At 39.1% G+C, this 23,398-nt stretch overlaps 1 protein-coding gene and 1 long non-coding RNA gene across 11 annotated transcripts in view; one reads left to right on the top strand and one right to left on the bottom strand.

Annotated features, from left to right (window-relative positions):
- Ten-a (tenascin accessory) overlaps nt 1-23,398 on the bottom strand; it is a 422,894-nt gene that overhangs the window by 6,244 nt on the left and 393,252 nt on the right. For 7 of the 10 annotated variants that reach the window (XM_070304904.1, XM_070304907.1, XM_070304910.1 and 4 more), the window contains 16 exons: nt 22,379-22,498; nt 21,059-21,717; nt 20,756-20,969; nt 18,841-19,105; nt 17,594-17,724; nt 17,263-17,409; nt 16,661-16,868; nt 12,953-12,979; nt 8,406-8,525; nt 5,811-5,995; nt 5,250-5,401; nt 4,248-4,906; nt 3,944-4,179; nt 2,659-3,764; nt 2,217-2,439; nt 50-2,040 (listed from right to left, as the gene is read on the bottom strand). In XM_070304904.1, the coding sequence (XP_070161005.1) occupies nt 50-2,040; nt 2,217-2,439; nt 2,659-3,764; nt 3,944-4,179; nt 4,248-4,906; nt 5,250-5,401; nt 5,811-5,995; nt 8,406-8,525; nt 12,953-12,979; nt 16,661-16,868; nt 17,263-17,409; nt 17,594-17,724; nt 18,841-19,105; nt 20,756-20,969; nt 21,059-21,717; nt 22,379-22,498 (6,443 nt within the window). The remainder of the gene's footprint in view (nt 1-49; nt 2,041-2,216; nt 2,440-2,658; nt 3,765-3,943; nt 4,180-4,247; nt 4,907-5,249; nt 5,402-5,810; nt 5,996-8,405; nt 8,526-12,952; nt 12,980-16,660; nt 16,869-17,262; nt 17,410-17,593; nt 17,725-18,840; nt 19,106-20,755; nt 20,970-21,058; nt 21,718-22,378; nt 22,499-23,398) is intronic. The other 3 variants (XM_070304906.1, XM_070304908.1, XM_070304905.1) reach the window with 2 other exon arrangements.
- The window catches only part of LOC138938140 (uncharacterized), a 55,383-nt gene that overhangs the window by 6,841 nt on the left and 25,144 nt on the right, over nt 1-23,398 (top strand). The window lies entirely within an intron of this gene.

Below are 23,398 nucleotides of genomic sequence, written 5' to 3'. Positions count from 1 at the left end.
TAAAGTTACATGTGTGTATAGATGTAATAAACATGAAATTTTTATTTACCTGATCCAAAAGTCCGCCACAGAAGTCAACCGGTAAATAGAGATAAGGATTCGAATCGTAAACGATATGACCATAAGGCGATCGCATAATTTCTCTAATACCTTCTCCATATTGATTAAAGATCATAATGGGCGTACCGCACTGATCGGTGGCGATATAATATTTGTGCCGATAGACTTGTGCATATATAAGATGTCCTCTATCATCGTAGACCAATGACATCAATTTACCGTCGCGCGGACTGTATATTTGACTCACTTCGTGTGGACGTTTCTGATTATTATAGAAGAATTGTGTAACATTGCCATAGTTGTCTTTCCTGGTGGCTAGGCGGTCTAAATGATCATAATAGTATCGTACGTCGAAGCGGCCGCGTTTAGTAGCGCGCACAAGAAGCCCTTTGGCATTATAATTGAATCTTTCCTCCCTCGCGTTTTGCACCACTAGACCTCGATTATCGTATTTGTAGAGACCCTCGCCGAACTTAACAATTCGGTCCATATTATTGTATTCCATCGGGATCGTGTTACCTCGATATGTAAGTGATAACATGTTGCCGTTTGGATCATATTTGAAACCCCAGGGTTCCTGCGCCTCTACGCCGGTCAGTTGACCATCGCAATCCCACGTGTAGTTCTTCACGTTGGTGTAGGTGTTAACGGCGACATTGCGCGTATATGTTCTCGTCTGATTAATGCGACCGCGTGAATCGTGCGTGAATTCCATCCTGAAAACCTCCATTCGATGAATCGTAACCGTGACCTGAGTTTCCAAGAATCTATCATCTGTGGTGCGCGAAAATAGCGCTGTGCCATCGAGCACAGTCGTCTCATTGGGTTGTGGTCTCATCACTTTGAACTGGCCGATTTGCTCCAGCATTCCTGATCTCGGACTATAAGCCATGGTATGTGGCGGCAGGGTCTGTCCGCCTATTCTACCTTGTACCGCAATCAGACGGAAATTCGTATCATATTCAAACGTAAATTTGGCATTGCTCAAACCAGTCTTGGCACCGAAATCTATACGCTCTTCTACTAAAAGACCCGCACTATACTGATAATCCCACTTGTATTCCACGTCTCTTTCAGAGTGTATTACCTCAGAAGGTAGCCCGCTCTCGGTGTATCTGATTTCACTCTTGCCGTCGCCATGAACAACTTCCGCTAGTTGACCCGAGGTATGATACCTATAGACAGTACGAGCTCCATCTCCTGGGAACACGGTTTGCAGCAAATTTCCATTATGACTATAATGCTGCAAGTAAGCTCTGGTGCTGCCAGGCGGAGTGTACGTCACTCTGAGAAAACCGAGAGAAGCTTGACAGGAAAACGAATGTTTAGTTTCCGATGGCAGAATAATGTGTCGTAATCCACCGTCGTCGTCGTACTGTAGCGAAAACTGCCTATTGCTGGCGAGCGTGATTTTCGACAGCATATTGAAATCATTATAAGTGTATCGTTTCGTGCCGTCCTTACTGTTGGTGATTTCTGCCAGTTGCCCATGTCGGTCATAACCGTACGATTCGTCGGAAGCACCCCATTTCCAGCTATCAATTCTATTAAATCGATCGTAGGTGATGCTGAGATTATGACCCTGCTCATGCGGTTGCCAGACTAAGGGTAGACCAGCCAGGTCGAAGATTACCGTCAACAGCGGAGTTCCCGCTTTATCATAGAATGTTTCGTGGCTAAATGCTTGCTCGAACTCGATGCCTATCATTCGCGTATCATTCACCCAGATCTCTCTGTTGAGTGTTTGCTGGGAGTGGCTAACATCGCCGACCAGATTATACGTCGTCGTCATGGTGTTCGTCAATTCACCCAGCGACATCAATTGATAGCTCCACATAGGCAACATCTCCGCTTCCACCGGCAAAGCTGCTTCTAATAGCGGATGCTTCGTCGTAGCCGCACTCAATATTCTACCGCCACCAGGTAGAAATACTTCTAGACTGCTATTCGTAAATGCGACTGCTTTCATGAGCTTAGTGCCTGCAAATACGAAATTATATAAAGTTAAGTAACTATAAATTTTCTTTAATTATAAATTCCCTTAATAATAATTATAAGATTTAAATATATTGTATCGAGATTAGGCATGATAGATAAAATAAAAATAATCTAATAATAATTTGTCTAATATTTAAATAATTTAAAGAAATACATACCATCAGTAATTGTCAACATCTTCGATTTCTCGTTCTTCATCTTAAACTCTATGGATCGCTGTTTGTCACCTTTTGATAAGGCTTGCAATGGGGCAGACACTTTAACCGATAAACCTTCATCGTCAGATAAATCCGATGATAATTTCAGTTTTTCGCCTGTTGGCAGTATCACATCGGTGATACGTCCCAAACTGTCGTAATTGTATATATATGTTTCATCGCCCTGAAATTCATAATAAGATATTGCATATAGTTTCGTAGTACATTTGTACAAACCAAATATATACTTTGTTTTATTAATAACAGATAATTTATTCGTCAAAAAATTTCTAAAATATTTTCGAACATGGTTGAAAATAAAGAAAAACAATATAAATATATTTATTCGATCAAGTTTTATCTATATTATTAAAATTAAGTAAAGTAGAAATTTCTAACTTACTCCTGAACGACTGGTAAGCAAACCAGTTGAGCCATCATAGCCCAAAGCAATTTCTGCTCTGCCGCGTTCGGATAATTTTTCCAAAAATCCAACCGCGGAAATCTTCAATTCAGACTTATGATCTTGAGTATTTTCGATAGAGCTAACGACGCTACTGTAATCTCGTAGAAACTGAATCTTATTGCCCGCACTATCCGTCACCGTGGATAATTTGCCGAAGCTTGTGTTCTTGCTGTACAAGAAAGAATAACGAGTCTTTCCAGATGTCAAATCCTTCGTAGAGATGTGTTGGCCATAACGGTTGAATACGTAGATTTCGTTCGAAGGCGGGAACGGAATGTGGAATTCTCCGCTCTCGTCATGATTCGGAAGATATGGTTGAAGAGCCAAGATATGAAGACTGCCCTGATCAGCCACGTGTAGGATGCCATCCGGCGAAACCGCTAGTGCGGATATCGCAATGAACTTAGCATTCGACGATAAAAGTGTCTCAGTGCTGCTAGTATCATCTGTGCAGGCGCACGCGTCCACATCTTTAGTGCTAGGTGTGGTGTTATTGCACTCACATTGGCCGCGCAATCTTTCCTGCTGTTGACCTGCAAAATGTGACATCTTCCCCGAAGAGTCAACAATCCTGATGGAATTCACTCGGTGAGAATCGCGATCCGCTATATACAGTTCGCCGGTTGGACTAAAACCGATAGCCAATACCGATCCGAGCACTTCATCCGGTTTCTTCAGGTTTGTCGTCATCGACGAATTCAATTTCGGTAGCTCTGCATTACTGTTACTATTGCTATTTGCATTGCTAGTGCAATGAAGAGGCGTACCAGCAACTACGCGCACTTTCAGATCGCTGGTGAGTTTCAAGACTAGTCTATCGTCGATAAAATGCAGAGATCCGTCCAGCGGGCTCAGGGTTAGTCCAGTCGGCCATTGTAATTGAGCCTGGTGTGCGGGGATGGCACCGATGCAGGGCGCCGGTGACCAATGATTATGATGACCATGATGTCCTACTAGCGTGTGTATAATACCTCGCGGATCAACCGCACGAATGTTTGTCCCATCGGCAATGTACATCGTTTTGTCGGCCGCAATTGCAATTCCTATAAATCACAGTATATAAATTATATCTTATAAATTATTTTGCAAGCGGCTTTTGAATTTGTGATCTTTTTTATTCGGAAATATACGCTCGTAATTTTGTAACATTACTAGAAATTGTTCTAATAATACAAGTGTCTTTCGAGATAGTGATATAAGCATATCTCAATTTTTCCCTTACCTTTGGGATGAGCCAATTTCGCATGGATGGCCGGACCTTCGTCACCGCAATGTCCTTCATCACCTGGAATACATCTTTCGCCATTTCCAACAACGGGCTCGATATTGATACTGGGATCCTGGACTTGTTCGAGCGAGAGAGCTTTCAATATTTGATGCTTCTCTGGGTCACTGATATACAAGTGTCCGTCAGCCGGTGAGATGCACAAATAATACTGATATGCTACTTGAGTCGCGCTGCAAGAGATTTGAAAAAAATTAAATATCAATTTGCATTATATAAATTTCAAGATTTCGAAACTTACCTTAAAATCAAGACAGTGTAAACTTTTCCTTCGGGCGTGATTCTACGCACGAGATTGAAGTCTCCGACATATATGCTGCCATCGGGACCACTGGCAAGCGCTACCGGCGTCAGGAGTCTGGCATCCTTAGCAAGTCCATCGCAATTTTGGCATACCAAGGTTCTCTGGAGACCGGTGCCCATCACCACTTTCACAGTACGAGGATACTGCTTGAAATGGAGAGTAGAACCGTCGCCTTTCTGCAGGATCCCCTCGTGGAAGTTGTAATGGTGATGGATGTCGAGTCCCCAGCCGCCGATATCGGAGATATCGACATCGAATCCTTGCAGAGTGGCCGTTTGCGTCTCCCATATCACTGACGGACATGTAGAATGCTGGTAACCGATCGAGATCCTCGCTTGCGCCACGCCGTACACCTTCTGTTTGTAAACGTTCCTCTTGTTCCAAGCGAACGTGTGCGTCAAGTTCGGATCGGCCTCGTACGTTTTCGTGTGGAGCGAACCCTCGATCTCCACGTGTACGTGTACGTGCGTCAGCGATTTCGGAATGAATGGCCCAGTCAGTTGCATTCTCACGGTAGAGAGATAGCCCGCAGCTTGGCTGCTTTGATACATCAAGTGAAGATTGGAACCCGGAATAGCGATGCTTTCTTGCACAATCTGCAAGCAATGTTTAGTAATTATCGCAATGTTAAAACAGTCATGCGCAGTGCTGCAATTGTCGTAAATATTGTGAATTGTTTCCTTTTCGGTGCTTTTTCGGCTTTTAATGCGATACATCATCGTATAAAAATTGTGATTTGGCATTTATTTATTTTAAGACCTTGTTGCTCTTTCTCTATTCAGAGATACCGATAAAAATGTTTAGTCTATTTAAAAAAAAGTAATTATATGGTATAAAATTTTTTACCTTGCAGCAAAAGAATCAAAATACGATATTATTTTGGTTGATGCAATTACTACAACATAATTATATTAAATCGCTTCGGAAATAGAAATTTACCTGATTTTCAGCAAAAACCAAGCTCTTTCCAGGCAAACCGCCAATTTTCTCAGGCATCCATGTGCTAACGATAATAGGTCGTAACGTCTCGTGATCATGTTCCAAGCACGGGCCATGCTCGCTAAAGAGTCCCATCGAAATCCCTGGGAAGCCTATTATATTGTACTCCATAAATGATAAGAAACTCAAAAATCTATAACACTCAAGGACGGAACAAAGACGGCACACACGTTGAACAGTTCTAGAAACGAATACTTTGCGAAGAATATACGCGGATAACAGACGCGAAAAAAGCAATAATATAAATTACATAAATTCTTTTAACAAAATCGTTGCAAAAGAAAAGTCCGAGTTATTCGCTTTTTTGTTATCGTTTCTTTTCCCTGCAGGGATTGTTGGTTTCAAGTGATTGAGCACGTACGCGCATTTATCGAAACGTTTGTGACGCTAATGGGTACCGTGATCCAACACGTAACACGAGGAGATATACATGTATATATCAGACCGACCGACAAAAAAAAAAAAAATCCTGTAAATGCATATCCGAGATTCGATACTTACCCACTGCCGGGCTCGGCGGTTGGTTAGATTTATACGACTCGCCTTCCTTGTTGAGGATCATCACAACGGGTGGCAGAACGACGATCTGATTCCAAGGTACGAAGACGGTCCTCGTGAGAGGCTTGAAGGGGCTGCGTTGGAATTGAAGCGTCACGGCACCTCCGCCATTGACCAGGACGTCGAACCTGATCAAAGTACGTAAATGCATTTCGAACTCCATTGCCGCTGGTATTACGTAAGGATCCGACGTAGATCGATCAAGATAGTGCGCTTACACTATCTGGAAATGAATGTCCGACGAAGCCTTAGAGTTGGAACGCGTATCTTGGAAGCTTTTTCATCCCATCTGATTAGTTTTCTAAGTATGTGACATATATTCTCAGCTATTGTACATATAACTTTGAGATACATGAAATTTTTTCCTCACATAGAAAAATTCATCTATGCTACAACGAATAATGAAAAAGTTTCTATTTAAAAAAAATGATATATTTTTTATTTTTTTATTTTTTTAGAAGTTTTGCATTAGTAAAGTAAAACTATATATATATCTCAAATTTTGATGCATCAGGAGTAATTATCAAACGAAACAATAATTACACATTTAAAGTACAATATTAAAATTTCCTTGAGAATTATATTATATGCATAGTATGCATTTTACCCAAACAGTAGTTAATCCTTATTTATACGTGCTTTGTAAATCCATTTTTCAGACTCTTCGTTATTTAAGTTTGCACCCAGGTTCAAACATACGCTATGGGATTTAATGAAGTAATATTCTTTCTCGTATAAAATTACTAGCTTCTCTGAAAGCTGGAGCGGGAAACAAAAATTCTCTCTCTGTAAAACATGTTTTTAATTAGATTTATAGTAGCACTATATATACTTAATTAGTATAATATACAATATTAATCTAATTATAAAAATTAATGCTTCCATTAAACTATCTATAATTTTCATATATTTTTAATAGTAAATTTTGGGGACTAAATATATAAAATATTCTTCGAGATTAATTATCTTCCATCCTAAAATAATTTCAATGTGCGTGTGCGTATGTGTGCGCGTATGTACTTTATTTCTCTATTAGAGAGAGAGAAAAAGAGGGATACTTCATATATTAAACATTTATTACGTGAAAATTCACAGCATGTGTGTTTATATTAATACACGGTCAAATTATTATGTGTCGCAATCGCATCAACAAATTCGTCTAATTGTAAATTATAATATGCTATTAACAATATTAAAAGTGCATTAATAAATGGAATAATACACGCATGTTATTTCACACATTTATAAACATTAATTACACTTACACACTCATAGGTGTGGCATTCTGGTTGTTGGATTAACGTGAATTAAATCGGGAGAGAATGCCTGAAACAAAGTTTCGCAACGGTCGATATGCGAACACATCTCGACGACCGATGCACCGAGAGCTACGAACTGAGCATGGTACATACGATTTGCGCAGAGTAATTAGTAAGCTTTCGACATCATTAGCTCGGGCTTTGATGTGGTCTAGTATCCCAACTCCTCCGCTTTCCTGTTTCAGAATTATTCTCTCGCCAGAATTACTGTATACCCTCCTCGCGTCTGATATAGTCGTTCCCGCACCACCTACCTCCCCCTTTCATTACAATGCAGTCTTGATACTATCGCGCAGAACGTTCAGCTCTGGCTATACATGTCGTGCCCATCACGTGCAAATGCTAATACAAGGACGACGATGATAGCAACGATGCACAACACATGTGTTCATCACTGTAAACGGATGTAACAACGGAAACGATAGGATCTCTTTTCACCGGTAATGTATTACCCTCGATAGCATGATTTATTTGCTTTACACTCAAGAATAATTAGTAGTTAACAAATATGGATTTGAAATATATCCTTAAATGTTCTCCGAGTGCGATGGTAATATATATAATAATCTGGATTACGTTTGTGATATCCATCATTTACGTTATGGATGTCCGTCATAATCGTGCGCAAATCCCTCTTTCAAAACAATATTATGCTGCAGTAATAACTACATCAGCTTAAAATATGAATTGCCTAATTGCCTCTACGTGTGTATGTGAGTGTGTGTATGTGTAATGTTGAATTATTAATATAAATTTCCACTATCCATTACCATATCTATTAGGGGTGAACCAGAATGCACGTTTAAAATCATTTATATCACATTTATATACATTCATGTAATTATACCAACTCTGGCGTTTCGTCTGACATTTTCATTTACGCGTAACAAAATATTGAATTTTTTTCATTTATGCATAATATTAAGATGCGCACTATGTTAATCGACCAACGATAATCAGTTTTTCAAATAATAGCGTCTTAAATATCATTAATTATCAAAATTATGATGTTTAAGACTTTCTCACAAAGAACTTTAAATAGAGGATTTAAATAGAAGATCAATCGGATATTTCTAAGTATTTTAATCCATCATTAATTGTCACTCTATTATAGTTTTTATATTATATTTTACTAAGAAAAACTGATAGCTCTTTAATATATGTTGGTATAAGTCGTTATTTGAAGTTAAATAGTCGAATAATGATTATTGATCCTTACCATCCATCAGCTCTGGTCAAGGTAAATCCGAAGCGCGAATCCCTGTCCACGGACACTCTGATGCCTACTATTCCGAGTCCTTGTTCGGTAACAACTTGGCCTCGCATCACCGCAACTCGACTGTTACAAATTATAGATATATCGGGGTCCACCAAAACCGGATCGTTTCGTCGACCCATTAATCCGCGCAATGCTGATTTAAAACGAAATATTTTCAGAATTTATGTTTGTCTACACTCGGAATGCAATTTCGATCGGTCTGCGCACGTTACAGTGAAGTTATATGTTCAGTTTTGCAAAAAAAAAAAAAAATCTAATTTTGATAGCATTCTATTGGAATATTGTTCATATCATAAAAACAAAATGTTCCAGAGAATCATGTTACAAAATATTCAAAAATATTATCATAACTTTATAATCAATTTTTACTCAAAGTTTTTATTCGTGAAAAAAATATCTTGACAATTTTAATTGTTTCTCTAATTATATCAATACTTTTGCTTCCATAAGATCTGTGAAAGTTCGAATAATCTCACGATTAAATTTTCTGCGATCGCGCCGTGAGGAACAAAAAGAAGGATAATGTTAAAATACCCATTTAGTGTCCGCCTAATTAATGGGTAATGCGATCATACTACTCGGTCAGTGGACGACCGGTGTCTTTACGCGAACGCGGACGCGAGCAATCGATTTCGCCTGTTAAATCAGCTTCCGCGGTCAACGGTTCAATGCGATCCAATATTCTCACTTCGCTGCCAATACAATCCGCAACTCCATTCGACCGACATTCGACGGCCGCGTTGCCACGTACAAGGGAAGCTAATGCCTCTGGCTGAATCGAGGAGCGATACAAATTGATTTTACAAATAGAACAATGCCGCGTAGGCAAGGGCTGGCACGAACGGGGGTACGGGCCAGGGAACAGGCGGCGGCAGGGCCGGCGGAGGTAGCGGAACACGCGCAGTGCGTCGACGATGCATTGTGCTCGCGAAAATCAGCATTTTCGATAGTGGCGGTGGCAGCGAGGCGGGAACATTCTTCTCGGCACTGACTTTCGGGATTTTCAAAGATTAGAAAAAAAGGGAAAAAAATTAAGAAAAAGGCATAATATATACTTCGTCCCGAGGGGGAAAGAGGAGATGGAATAGGGACTTTTGTAGGGAAATTATTTCGTAAGAATAAAAGGCATGCAGTCTTGTTATATAGATACGTAATATAGGCGTGAGATTATAATATAATAATAGATGTATTACGAATTTTAAAGGCGGGTTGGAGGATGAAGGTGTGGGGGGGGGGGGCGGGTGTAGAGAGTAGAAGGTTGAATTCTCGGCGAGAGAAAGTTGGAATATTTGAAGCTGAATATTTTAAGCGATTCGTGTAGTGCTGAATATAATGAGATCGATGTATAGGTACGTAGATAATATATATAATGTATATAGAGATATATGCGACACACGCGCCGCGGTCGCATATGTGTATGCAGTTTGTTACATCGCTTGTTGGACCGGCCGGATGACGAATGTAACGCGGCCATATGCGACACGAACAATGATCTCGAGCTATGTAACAAACTATATACGCATTTATGCATTTGATATGTATATATACACGTATATATATTATATTATATATAATATTATATAGTATATATATATCAGTCTCTCTAAGGGATTGCGTATAGGGGCATATTTGTTCTTGGAGGATCGCGCGTATCCCCAACGCTGCGAGTAACATCGATGATTGCATCATCATCAATCGAACACGGACGACCATTTTTGTCGCGATTATCGTGCTCGCAGATTTTACAATAGCATCATGGATCGAAACCGGGATAATTTTATCGCAGTCGATTTTAGTGATTAGCTAAAAATGCCGGACAAGATTATATTCCTGTTAATTTCATACAGATAAACTGAAATTGTTAAAAATGATGTTAATGTTTAAAATGACGACCTTCTTTATCCTTCTTCATAATTACTAACATGATTAAAAATTAGTACAAATTCTATATAATATAATAAAATTTGTAAATGGTCTCAATAGAAGCGCTTATTTGAGTTATCGAGCGGACTAGTGATAAAAGTCAATAATGATCAGACATATGTTTCGATAATACATGATTATGTTAATTTGATATAAAAATATATGTTTTCAAGTTTATAAAAATGAAGAGTAATTGGATTTTATACACAAAGTATTTTAAATTCCAAAATGCAAAAGAATTATATATTATTTTTCTCAAAACAGTTCATTTAATGCGATTATCTTAGATACGAAAAAATATATTTTTCGCCAATTACCGCGTTTCTATCCTGACAAAAATAATCGTAAATATCATTTCCGTATAATCATTATTTCACCGGTTTCGATCGTTAAACGTATTTCGATCGTTTCGAATGATTTGGAGATCAAATTATGCCAGGCTGACGGACGCTGATCCTCCAAGTGCGGGCACAGCAAGGTGGCAGGCACAGTCGTCACTACTGTACGTCCAAACCCATAGTGAATGGTAAACAGAAAAAGAAAAACGGATGATCCTCAAATGCATTGAAATTTCTAAAGGCAATCGTGGTCAACCTATATGCTATAACAATAAACGGAAGAAGAGAACGTACAACGCGCATACCTAACGCTATAAAAATTATTAATCTATTATGCTCTGTTATTTTTTTTTCTTTTTTTGCGAACGGCGATATCACTCTTTTTTAACTTTTCGCGAGTTTTTCTCTCGACTTATCTGTATTTTCTTACTCTCTCTCTCTCTCTCTCTCTCTCTCTCTCTCTCCACCTCCTTTTCATTGTTCTCACGCGAACGAGAACGTCGAGAACCGATTTCAGAGAAATACCAAGACGTACGAGAGATCGCGAATCAGTCGAAATAATCTCAGCAGATTAGGAAACATTCTTTGTTTTTGGTACTCCGCGCCAGAAAGAAAGTGGTATCGTTAATAGTTAGTAGAGGGAATCTCGGACTATATGGACGAGGTGGAGCGGAGATTGTTGGATTTGGGTCTCGATTCTTTCGGTGGGTTTCGATTTCTTTGGATATTGGATAAAGACAGACACAGGGCGTTTGGTGTCGGGCCATTGGCACATTTTAGACAGGTGATAATAGACGCAGACAAGGGACAAGGAGGGACGGTCCTTTAGGCTTCCTTATTTTGAATTGTACGGTGCCGATTAGCAATACTTGCCGATCCGTCGATAGATAGAACAGAAAGTGACATGTACACCTGTTGAGTTATTATCTCGAATTCGTATATCGTATATATACATATGACAGAAAAAAAGAATAATAATAAAAAAAGAACGCAATAGTTGTTCACGCAAGAGGCGCGCAATAAGGTCAGCGTTCGTGTAAAATGCTAGGACGTTCACTATAAGACAAGTTCGACAGGATGTTACATAAAGTGCAAGCCTGGCAAACACAAACAACACAAGACCAGGTTTTGGTAAGTACACGACTCGTAACATACTATTATGTATATTAGTCATGGCTAACGCATCTAAGGGACAAGAAGACAAGACATAACAAAAAAGGGAGACAACAATCTGACGACATATCACAGATAACACAGAGACAATTCGTACGGTTGACTTTAATGTATACGTGAAGAGCTGTTGCCCATGGACAGATGCTCGGATGATGCGTACAAGGATATATTCGTGAGATGAAAGATGAAGATAGATAACGAGATTCTGTTATAATAGAAGCGCATATAAAATCTTTATCGTAGCTATCTCTAAATGTTCGTTTCTTATACAATTTAACTTTATTCTTGATTTATTTCCGTCGTATGTTATATAAACGAAAAAGTGTGTTCTACACAAAAAGGACTTTTAAAAAGTAGGTTACAGAATATTTGTTATAAATTCGACATCGATGCCAAGAGAGAAAGGATTGTTTCCCATTCGTATATTTTTTCGAAGTCCATAGGTTTTTTTATTTGTGCACGAACATATATTCTACTATTTTTATAAAAATATGGACGGAAACCCAACGAGAGCTGCGCGCGCGCGGTGCTATCTCGAGCGGGATGAATCGCCGCAAAAACTGTTGACGGCTCATCTCCTGTACGTATCAACGCGAGTATAGTCATGGGGCGCGAAAGTGAATAAAGATAGATAGATCAGACAGGTAGATAAAGGCTAAAATAGAGAGAAAAAGAAAGATAGAGCGGACGAAGTAGAGTAATGAGGTGATGTCGGATGAAAGAGATGAGAGACAAATATAAGCAAAGTATAATCAAACACTGGCGAAATGAAAATAGTCGTATAACGAGAAATGATAACAGGCTGTTATATGGACGGCGTAGAGACAGGGAAGACAAGAAACAAGAGACAGAGAGAACGGAACGTTAAGAAAGTAATGAGACAGTGGACAGGCTAGAAGTTTGATATATAAATACATATGTGTTATATATTAATGGGTCATACGAAAGACATGTAAGATGAATGTACAAGCGAAACGAGCAATAGATGATACTTTTTTTTTTTTTTTTCTTTTGGATAATGAACGATTAGCGAGAGCTTGAGCTGCAACTTACCGCGGTGTAAAGGAACTCCAGAACGTACTACGTGTGGGAAAAACCAACGAGAAGAAAGGGCGTTACCACGGTCACAGAACCCGCGTGTGCGGGCAAAAAACGGATGCGCGTGCACAGCATTGCGCGAGCAATCGTCTTTCGAGCAATTGCCCTCGAACAGGCTATTCTTTTACTTTTGCGAACGCGATCGCGTTAATTATTTTCCCGTGATCGGGGATCAGACGGCGCGTCCGGTTTTTTCCGTCTCCGGCTCCGTTCCGGTACTAGCTGGACCGACACGGAGACTTCGCGAGTGCTCCTCGCAATGTTCCGCACGCCATTACAGAAACAATAGACGTAGACACACACTAATCAAGCGTACCCATCACACACGCGATCCTTCCAGTCACGCAACATGAACGCAGTCACTCTCGGACTCATTCAACATAGAGTGGTATACAATGTGACAGACACAAGTTGGAAACTATGCAACGCACACACATATATATGTATATAATGATACGTAGGACCCGGAAACACGCGAATACCCGACGGAATAACCGGTTGTATATTAATACGCGGCGTCATTTTGGCTAGGATGGCGCCCCTTCCTCCTCATGACGTCGTCCTTAGCACGGATACCCCGATGCAGCGACCGAGGGAAACTCTTATCAGTTCGGTCTAATCAAGGTCAAAGGGATCATCCGGACTGACAACGAGAGGAGATTCCATCGGCGTCGATCTAGGGTCCAGGCCTACAGGACGGGCTTCGAATATTGATTACGCTGTCCGAGGAAACTTAATGCCAGTCTGAATACTAGATTCACAGTAGAGCCCTTATATCTGTGAGCATCTTTCATATCTAGAGCGAAATACGTTTTAAAAATTATATGAAGGTAAATATCTTTTCGAAGAAGATATGATCTGTATATATATTCTAATCGTGAAATAATTATGTTGAAATACCCGTAAAACTTAGAAGCGTGAAGATGAACAGATAGTGCGTGTACATATGTGTGAAATTAGAAACGGCAATATTAAATCTAATAAAGGGGTATTTCCAATATTATTTAAATTTTAGTAAAACTATCTAAATTTTAATAAATCTATCAAATAATTCTTCCCAAAAGGAATCAACAATTGCATTTGTTAAAATCCTTTTAATTAAATAAATTTTCTTAAAAGATAACTGTATTCAATAATTGGCTACAATATTCGGAATAATAATCAATATTCCAGCATTACGAGACGAACAGACAATGAATGAAAATAATATTTCAAATGTTCGATTTTTGGAACTCTTCAACGATAACATGGATCTTATTATACGCACTGTATACAAAGTTTCGTGGAGCAAAAAGAAGAAGACGGTACGAGAAATTTCAAACTTGTGTCTACCATATCTAGAAATACTTTTACGAGTGGGCGAGTCACGGCGCTTGTGCTCTTTGACATCGATAGCTTTCTGCACAGACTTTCACAGATAATTGCAAATTCTCGTTAGGGAGTTTTGATCTCTGCCTGTCTGACTCAACCATTCGTATGTTTTATCTATGAACTGCTTTGTTGTAATCGCTTAACGAATGGCCAGATTATTGGTGTCGAAAAGCAATTTTGAAAATGTATCTCTGTCCTTTCTTATATATGAGTTAGTTATATTGCGCGCAGGCCGAGTACTGTTATACTTTATAACGAGAACGAACAGTGCCTAGAGTACATTAACGCGTGAAAAATGAATTAACTTAATAAGATAATACAAAGCAAATCTCTCTAGCATATTCTCGTTATGCAGACTTTCGTCGTTCAGTCCGTAGGCAAAACGGAGCCTTTTTTCGGTCTTCGGCTGTAGGGTGATTCGTAATCTGGTGGTGGTAAAGGGCTACACACAGAGGATAAACACTAGACAAAATACACGATTCCTCCGAAATGCCTTTGCGACATCTTCCAATTAAGCCGCATATATATCCATAATTATTTCTCCAATGCCGAACAAAGGAACATTTAAAAAAATTTATCCGATTAAAACATGGTTAATTTATGTGAAAATAAATTACTTTATAAATTATATTTAATTTGTATTTTCTTATATATAAGTAAGAAAGTATAAAATTCTCTTGATCTTTTCTATATATCTTTCAATTGACTTGATGTATCGATTTATAAAGTTGTGTTGATTTATAAATATTTAATAATAATTTTTTGTGATTATCAATAAATAACATTTTTTTGTACATTAATGTATGAAGATAAAGACGAATGCTATCGATTGCACACATATATGGTATGTATAGTTACTTAGTTATTTGTTTATCAATGTAACCAATGTAACTTGCTACTAATTATTCTCAATTACGTATTAGAATAAGAGATTAGCTAGCAAAAAACTTTTGATCGACAATGGTTTCGAAGTAATTATCGATACAATTGGCATTCGGAGGGGGGAAAGGGGTGAAACACTAGGAAAATGATGGTTAGGGGATTACAGGGTGTCACCCACCGGGGGCTCTCTTGATATTTCAGCTGTCACGGATGTGGATTCATGACGATTCGATCAAATTTTTGTAGCGTTCAATGGCCGGTCACGATGGGGGAACATCAATTTGATAAATAATTAATCGCAGTATATATATATATCCATCCATTTGGAAAATATTCGCGACGTGCAGTGAACCAATAGTTTCGACGTGTGATGTGTTTAATCAACGAAATATTATTTATTGTGTTCATAAAATAATGATATCAATGAAATTACGGTGGTTAATAAATTTATGAACTATTTTCGCATCTGATGTCCGCACAACCATTTTTTTATTTATTCTCATTCTCATTCCGTTTTAAAACAAAACATTAATATGCAAATTCTTTCATATTATTTGATTCGCTATTTTGCGCGGTTCTTTTATATAATATTCGCATATTTATTAAATATATATTTCGCAAACGTGAGATTTATGTGTTACGTCTCTACAATAAATTATGATAAAATTGGAAACACATCATATCCGCGTATTCAAAGCTGAAAATATAATTTAATTAACTTTGTTCCGTTCACGCGAAATTATTGGTGCGCATTTGTTGTGTACACATATTCAAGAGGATCATGTAAGAGAAAAGTATAATAAATATCAGAAAATATGTACCCCCCATCGTAAACTGTTACCACAGATTGAAACGCGCAAGTTACATAATCGTATTCATAACTCGATATCGCGTGCAGCGTGATGCGATATATTGTATTTTCGCGCATTAAATTCGTCAGTCCTGTAAATTGTAATTTGGACATTAATAACGCTTTTTAGAACGTTCACTATATATTGCGAAGGCAAATTCATAGCGCGCCGTATTAAAAGGAACGAAAGTGTTAACCAAACACGATGATACGCGTGTTTCTGACTAACGATAAAAACGAGAAAAGTAATACGCGGTCGTATGAAAATCGTAAAAAGGCCAAACTATGACACGCAGCTATGCTATTTTATTTTCATTAAATGTTATATGTACAACGTTTACGATCGACCGAGTCGTTGCCGTGTTTACATTTCTCCAAAATGTTAATGAAAAAAATACCGCGTAAATTGTCCGAATGTGAAAAGTCTGCCGGGAATGTTTGAAAGAATGGCGAGTTCTCGGTCGCTCGAACGTTATTCTCACTTATATTATGAAAGTAAGAGACTAAAGCGAATTCTAATTCGAGTTTTAGTTTGTCCGAGTGGAAATGATCGATCTTACCTTTCCGTGTACTCGTCCATGTGGGCGTAGCTCTGCACGCTGTTCTCTTCGACGAGGAATTTGACTCGTTGATAGAAGGACGCCGTGACACTAGGCGGTTGTTTTCGAAGAAGAACGTCCACAGGATTATTACTAGCAAGGCACATGATATGTTCTGAACAAGCGTCGTGCGAGCAGCACTCGCTGTCAGAGCAATCCATCATGCCATCTGAGAAAGGCGATCTGTTACATATCCACTTGGGCATCTCTCGTTTTTTATATGGATTCTATTCTTTAAATAAATTCTATTTCCTGCATTTTTATTTCTATAGAATTCAAAAATTAAAAGAATATAAAATAATAAAAAAAAATAAAAAAATAAAAAACTAAGACATTTATAAGAATAATAGTAATTTGTGGCAATTTGCTCATATTTATGTTTATTCTATATCTCTCTTGTTATATTAGCCTGTTGTGCCAATATTTTACCGTAACAATATATTATTTCAATAAATTTTCTTTCAAACTTTATAAGAAAAATATTCATTAAACATGGATAAATAATAGTATACCGTTAATCACCGACAACTTGAAAAACAATTGACATTGCTTTACGGACTTACCTTCGTCATTATCAACGTAATCATTACATTCCAATTCGAGTCGTATGCTGCAATCTCTACCGGCCCATCCGGTTGAACATTCGCAACTATATTCGCCGTCCTGTAAAGTGCATAATCCGTGGCGGCTGCATCCATTTTCGCATCCAGCTATTTAAAAATGAAAAGAGTTTTTGTTTTCTCCAATAATTACACTTGCAATAATTAGAGTTAACTAAGTTAATTCATATCGCATCACAAAAATACTTTTGTATTAGAGAATTTATTATTGCAAAATGTATCCTCGAGCAAAGTACCGTTATTTATTCAAGATATAATTTGCTATTTTACATACGCAATGTGCAATGTCTTCCGTTCCATCCTTGACTGCATACGCAGGTTCCATTTTTGCACTGGCCATGTTCGGCGCAACGTGCATCGCACGGTTTTTGATCGCATTTCGTTCCGGTCCAATCATCGTGGCATCTGCAAGTATAAGTGTGCCTTATGTCTTACAGATTGCACATTATGGACGTCGATTGTACTTTCATTTTTATTTAACAACCGAAACGACAAGAACTACCCGCGTGAAGAAACGATTTGGTTTTATTACATTAGTCGCGCCGGTTATTCTGAAAAGTTACGCAAATGTTCCTAACTAAGGATTCGTTATGTTAAATGGAAGTATCGTTGAAGGTAAAATCATTTCTCGTCGTTTATAGTGGCTGCAATAAAAAATGCGAGTTTGAACCGAGTTCCGAAGTTGTCCTGCCGTCGTGCGGAACTTTTTGCACTTAGAGCCTCTTTTACGCCAACTCTTGGGGATGGGATAGGAGGGATAGAGAGGCGTCAGCTTTAGAATATGAGAAAGGAGAGATCCTCTCCCGCGTCCTTGATTCTGACAAAGGAAAGTAGGAAGGGACGGTCCTTCGAGTTGTGATAAGTTGGCGCCTCGTAAGACAGAGGGCCTTTTTCTCGCAATTTTTCACCTTTTTAGCCTCAACTTTTGTACCCGCGATCACGACGAGCAATTTACTCATTTTTAGGCCATTCTTCGTCCACATCTATTCCACGATATTTTAACGTCCCGACAAAACGTTGCTCTTCCTCTCTTTCTCGACTCGACGTGTGAGTGAATTATTATTAAATGCTCACGACATGTTTCTCTCGTGCATTCGTCGTTGAAAGCTTTACGACGTTTCGCAGTTTTCGACGCGACATTACACGATAATCTATTTCAGTCGTAAAAGTTGCAAAAAGCTCGCACATCATACTCTATGAAGCATGGAGCGCGCGTAAATGGCCGCCACGTCCGCACAATTCCGCAAATCCCCGGCGTTAAACAATGATCTCGCGCAAGGTGCGGGCGTCACATGGGAGAGAACGAATCGAGGTCGCGTGGAGAATTCCTTTAATCCGAGAAAAACGACCGGTCGTCGGGACACGCGTCACTTTTCTCGTTCAATCCCAGCGAGCGGCTGCTAGCCGTTTGCGCACGGCTAACCCAGTTCCGGAATCCCGGTCGCAACGCCCACGGTGGGCCCATAAAGGACGCCGATATATAAAGGACGATGTATGTGAACGGGTCGTGTATATACTGACTTGCAGCGACCCTGCTCGCAGGATCCGTGAGGTCCGCAGTCCAGACCGCAACTCGGCTGTGAGCAATCGACCCCGGTCCAATGCTCCTCGCAAACACAGGCTGCAGATTCGAGGTCGTACGTGCCGTGATCAGAACAGCCGGGTAGACACTGGTATACCTGCTGATCGACCTGATTGCACCGCTCGCCCTGCCAGCCGGCCTTGCAGTAACACTTGCCGGAGACACAAGCACCGTGGCCGCTGCAGTTCGGATCGGAACAGTCAGCTGGAATTTAAAAGAGCGGATCAAGCGCGCGATGAGATCGAGTTTTTCAACGGTTCGGTGCAATTCAGAATCTCCGCGTAAAAGTATAAAGTTCTCGTTCGAGAGCGCGCGACTTCCCTCTCCGGCACATCCCTTCAGTTATCAGCCCTTCCCCGTTCTCTGCCTGCTCGTCACGCTCGGGCGCCGCTGATTGCGTTCATGGCGTGGACGAATGGACCAACTTTTTAAATTATGGCATCGGAACAATTGCATTATTCCCGCGGATCCCACCTGCCCCGGGGAAATTATGAAACTTAATTCCAGAGCGTCCTCGGCGCGGCGGCCTTGCGTCCGTGCCGCGTTATATGTATATACGCGGGATGCGAGAGATGAGAGAAATTCCTGGCGGATTCTTCTTGTATTATGTATGCACGACGTTAATCGAATAGGATCATAGATTTGTTTGCTTTCATTAGAACCTGGCAGATACGTTCACCGTTATACGGAAGGCAGGAAATTGGGCGTTGAAGTATGATACCATTAAGCGTACTTAATGATAAACCTACAGAATATTTCTCTGAAATAAGCTCTGTTTAGTAAAAATGTTGGAGCATCAATTCTCAGTCACGAGCGATAAATGAAGAAGCGGTTTCAAAAAGATTTTAAAAATTGAAAATAAAACATCATAATCATTATACTCGTATAAATATAATATACTATAGAGAGTTCTTTGATTTTAAAAAGAAATAGATTCATCTTTTTGTATTAATAGATTCAACAAATTTTACAAGCTTCGCTTATTAGTTTTCATTTACTATCGCGCTGCGACTGATGCAAATCCGTTTCACTCTTCAAATTTATTGTTCCTACAATTGGAGTTGACATATTCCACTGACGTGAAATTAATACCATTTTCGTCTACGTTTAGGAAAAAGCGACGGGTGAGCGGATCTCTAACGAGGACCGTGAGAATGTCAGAGACGAAGCGTCTCGTACCCGACGAATAATTTCGTCATTTATATCATATGTCATCCAGTCTCGAAAGTTCCGAAAGTACGAAATTATAAAATATCGAACGCAGCTACGTATCTCACACAGCGTGCGCTTGCACGCGTGTTTGTCATGTATTATTCAAATTTTCGCAAAACAATATGAAACTAATTGTCGCGTTGAATTGGCATGACTTGACCTATATGTAAATTTGGAGAACTGCGCGTGCATTAATTATAGGTTGTACACAGGCCGGACTATGTTCTCCACCGGCAGGGACTCTGCATTACTGATATCTTGAATCTCCCTGGATTGAGAACCAGGATACGCTTGAATTATGGGAAAATTAATGGTATTGTGACAAACATGAAGAAATAACGCTCCGGGATAGAAATAGATGTTCGAGGTAAATATTTCCGCCGGCAACTTCGGCTAAGACGTTTTTAGAGCTGAAATACGCGCACATTTGCACTGCAACGTCATCGCTCGCAAATTGCGCTCGAATAATATTTTTAAACGAATCTCGATGAAATAAAATCTGCCGCTCTCGATATCTTTTCAATCTTTCCTTTTTTCTATCGTGTAAGAGAATTCAAAAGTAAAGCAAGCAATTTATCTTGAAATTTTCATTAGATGCGTTTATTATATCGATCATCTTTATTATGTGTATTGCTAACTTACGTTCGTCGCAAAAGGCGCTCTTCCAGCCAGGATTACAGACGCAGGATCCTCTAACGCATTGACCATGTTGATTACAATCAGGAACTTGACAGTCACCTAACGGTATGTCGCATTCGGCGCCTTTCCAACCCTCCTCGCAATGACACATGCCACCGCCGTATTGTCCATGGGAGGAACACAAAACCGGACACACGCTTTTGCTGCAATCAGCACCCTGGAACAATCGCAAGATATCGCGTTCTATAATTCCAATAATATATATGATTAGATAATACATTTATAAATTATTTCGTGTGGACACACCTGATATCCGTCTATACAATCGCACTTGCCAAGGTAACACGATCCACGTCCAGAGCAATCATTAGGACAGGTAGTGGAGACTCCCTCTGCTTCCGTTACGACTAAAGTGACCCTGTAAGGCTGCAGTTCGTCATTGTAGACAGACAGGAACCAATCGCCGGTGTCGAAATACTGCAGCAGACTGACGTTGACCATTAGTGGCTCCACGATAGTTCTCTTGATGAGCACATGTTGATAGGACGTGGCTGGTTGCGCCGCATGCTCCGCGTGTATATCTTGCGAGCTACCGGACTGCATAAAACTGACGGCCTCGGCAGTCGCGTCCCTCTTTAGTCTGTGAACTACCCTGCCACCCTTCACGAACTCCACAAAGTCGTATTGCGTGACGCTGGGCGCGACGTTCCGCCTGCCGTACACGGCGAAATTCGCGCCCCATGGCAAAGTCAAATTCAGCCTGATGAACGCCGGCTGCTTGTTGCGGAACTCGGTGTTCCAGAAGTGGTATGGTTGAATGATGGCGGAATGGGCGACGTTATAGGCCTGTAGCTCCAACACGGCCGGCCATTGTTGCGCGGATTGTTGGATCTGCGGATCGCTCTGTTGATCGCCGGCACTATCTGCAGCGCTGGAATGTTCCGCTGTGCTCGTCGGTAAAGATTCTGCGAGAAAGAAATGCGTGGATGTGACGACACGTTAAATAATATAATGATATAAGTCCTCGAAAGTCATGAAAAAAATTTATGAAATTCTAATAAGTCTAATTTAATATTTCATTCCTTTATCATAATAATATTTTAATACTTTTATGTAAAAAAAAGTTTTTATTTCTCTGACTTACACCATCATATGACGATCTGCATACCATGCATTTCTATACAGAGATTTATTCAACGAATAAGCAATTTAAAAAAGCAAATTATAATTTTATTTCTTAATGCGTGCAGTATTAGCCTCTTAGAAAAATATTTTTTTACTGAAAGAATCGAATTGAATACTTAAATCTAGAGAAGTGTTTATGTTTTTTTTTTTTTTTATGTGATGTGTTAATTTGTTCCAAATCTGTCTTCATATCAAGCGCATTATGTATAATTTGTATAACTCAAGTACTCAATTATCCTTCTGAATTGATGCAGCTCGCAGTGTGAAATCTTTATAACGGATGACATTTGGATGCGCAATGATATAGTCTTCACTAAGGATATTATATCGATGGAACATTCATCCACTTGCGCTTCCCAAAAGCAATTACCGTGTGACGCTGTACGCGAGAGTATTTACATCATGCAGAGTAGATGCAAATTAATACCGCTCGATATTTACCTTCTGTGGGTATCTGCGTGGATATCGAATCGTGAATGTGTGCGTTTTCGTGAGTGACAGCCTTGATATCTTGAACCAGAATACAGTTAGTACTGTCTATCGGGCGCATAGAACTCACTGCTGGAAAATAAACAGAGTGTCTATCTTAAGATGAGAGTTTATATTTGTGGTTTGATGCTATATAAAATTTTCCTTGTATAACATTTATATTTACGATTCAATATTTACAATTATTACATAACAACATAAAATATTTAGCACTGATTATTGTTATCATTATTAGTTACTATTACTATTATTATTATTATTTGAGAATGCAACATTTGACCATTAATATTCAAGAAGTTATTACATATCATTAAAAATAATTAAATATTAGAAATAATTAAATTTGCGTTTTCTATGCTTTAACATATATAATATGCTAAATACATTCTCGTCTTTGAAAGATAGAGAAAGTTTTTTTTAGGCAATTATGTCTGAACTCTTATATTTTACGCGCTAGATAACATTTACAAAAAAATTTAATAGCTTTGAGAAAGAAAAAAAATCCATGTATGCAGGCCTTGCATACAATAGCACATAGATAAGTGTTATATTTGTAATATATGATGCATATTCCAAGCAAAATAGCATTGCTATGCGACGCTTTTATAGCGTCAGGAATCAGGAACGGCTTTAGTGGAACGTCTGGAAGCAGCCTAATGGGTTCATAAATTCAAACAATCGCTTTCGAATTACGATGGTGCACTAGATTTTCCATGACAAGTCGACTTTTTTGCTCAAATAGCTTTTAAAGCAAAGTATCCGCGTGATAAAGTTCGAAATCTTCGAGGTACCATCTTTTACGGTTTGAATCACATTCTGTATCACATGATATTGTATTATCAAGAATTTTGGTGCATACTGCAATATTTTATTGTCCATTTTTTTTTATAAGATTTAACAAAATACTGTTAAAAATACTGTTTAATTTACTTCTTATTATGTCCAAAATAATTATGATTTATAATTTTAATG

Source organism: Polyergus mexicanus, unplaced genomic scaffold, assembly GCF_030449975.1.
Source record: "Polyergus mexicanus isolate NDT 795.1 unplaced genomic scaffold, iyPolMexi1.0 SCAF_12, whole genome shotgun sequence".
In the NCBI taxonomy this organism is placed as follows: Eukaryota; Metazoa; Arthropoda; class Insecta; order Hymenoptera; family Formicidae; genus Polyergus; species Polyergus mexicanus.
Note: the sequence above shows the minus strand (reverse complement) of the source record. Positions and strands in the feature narration are given on the sequence as shown.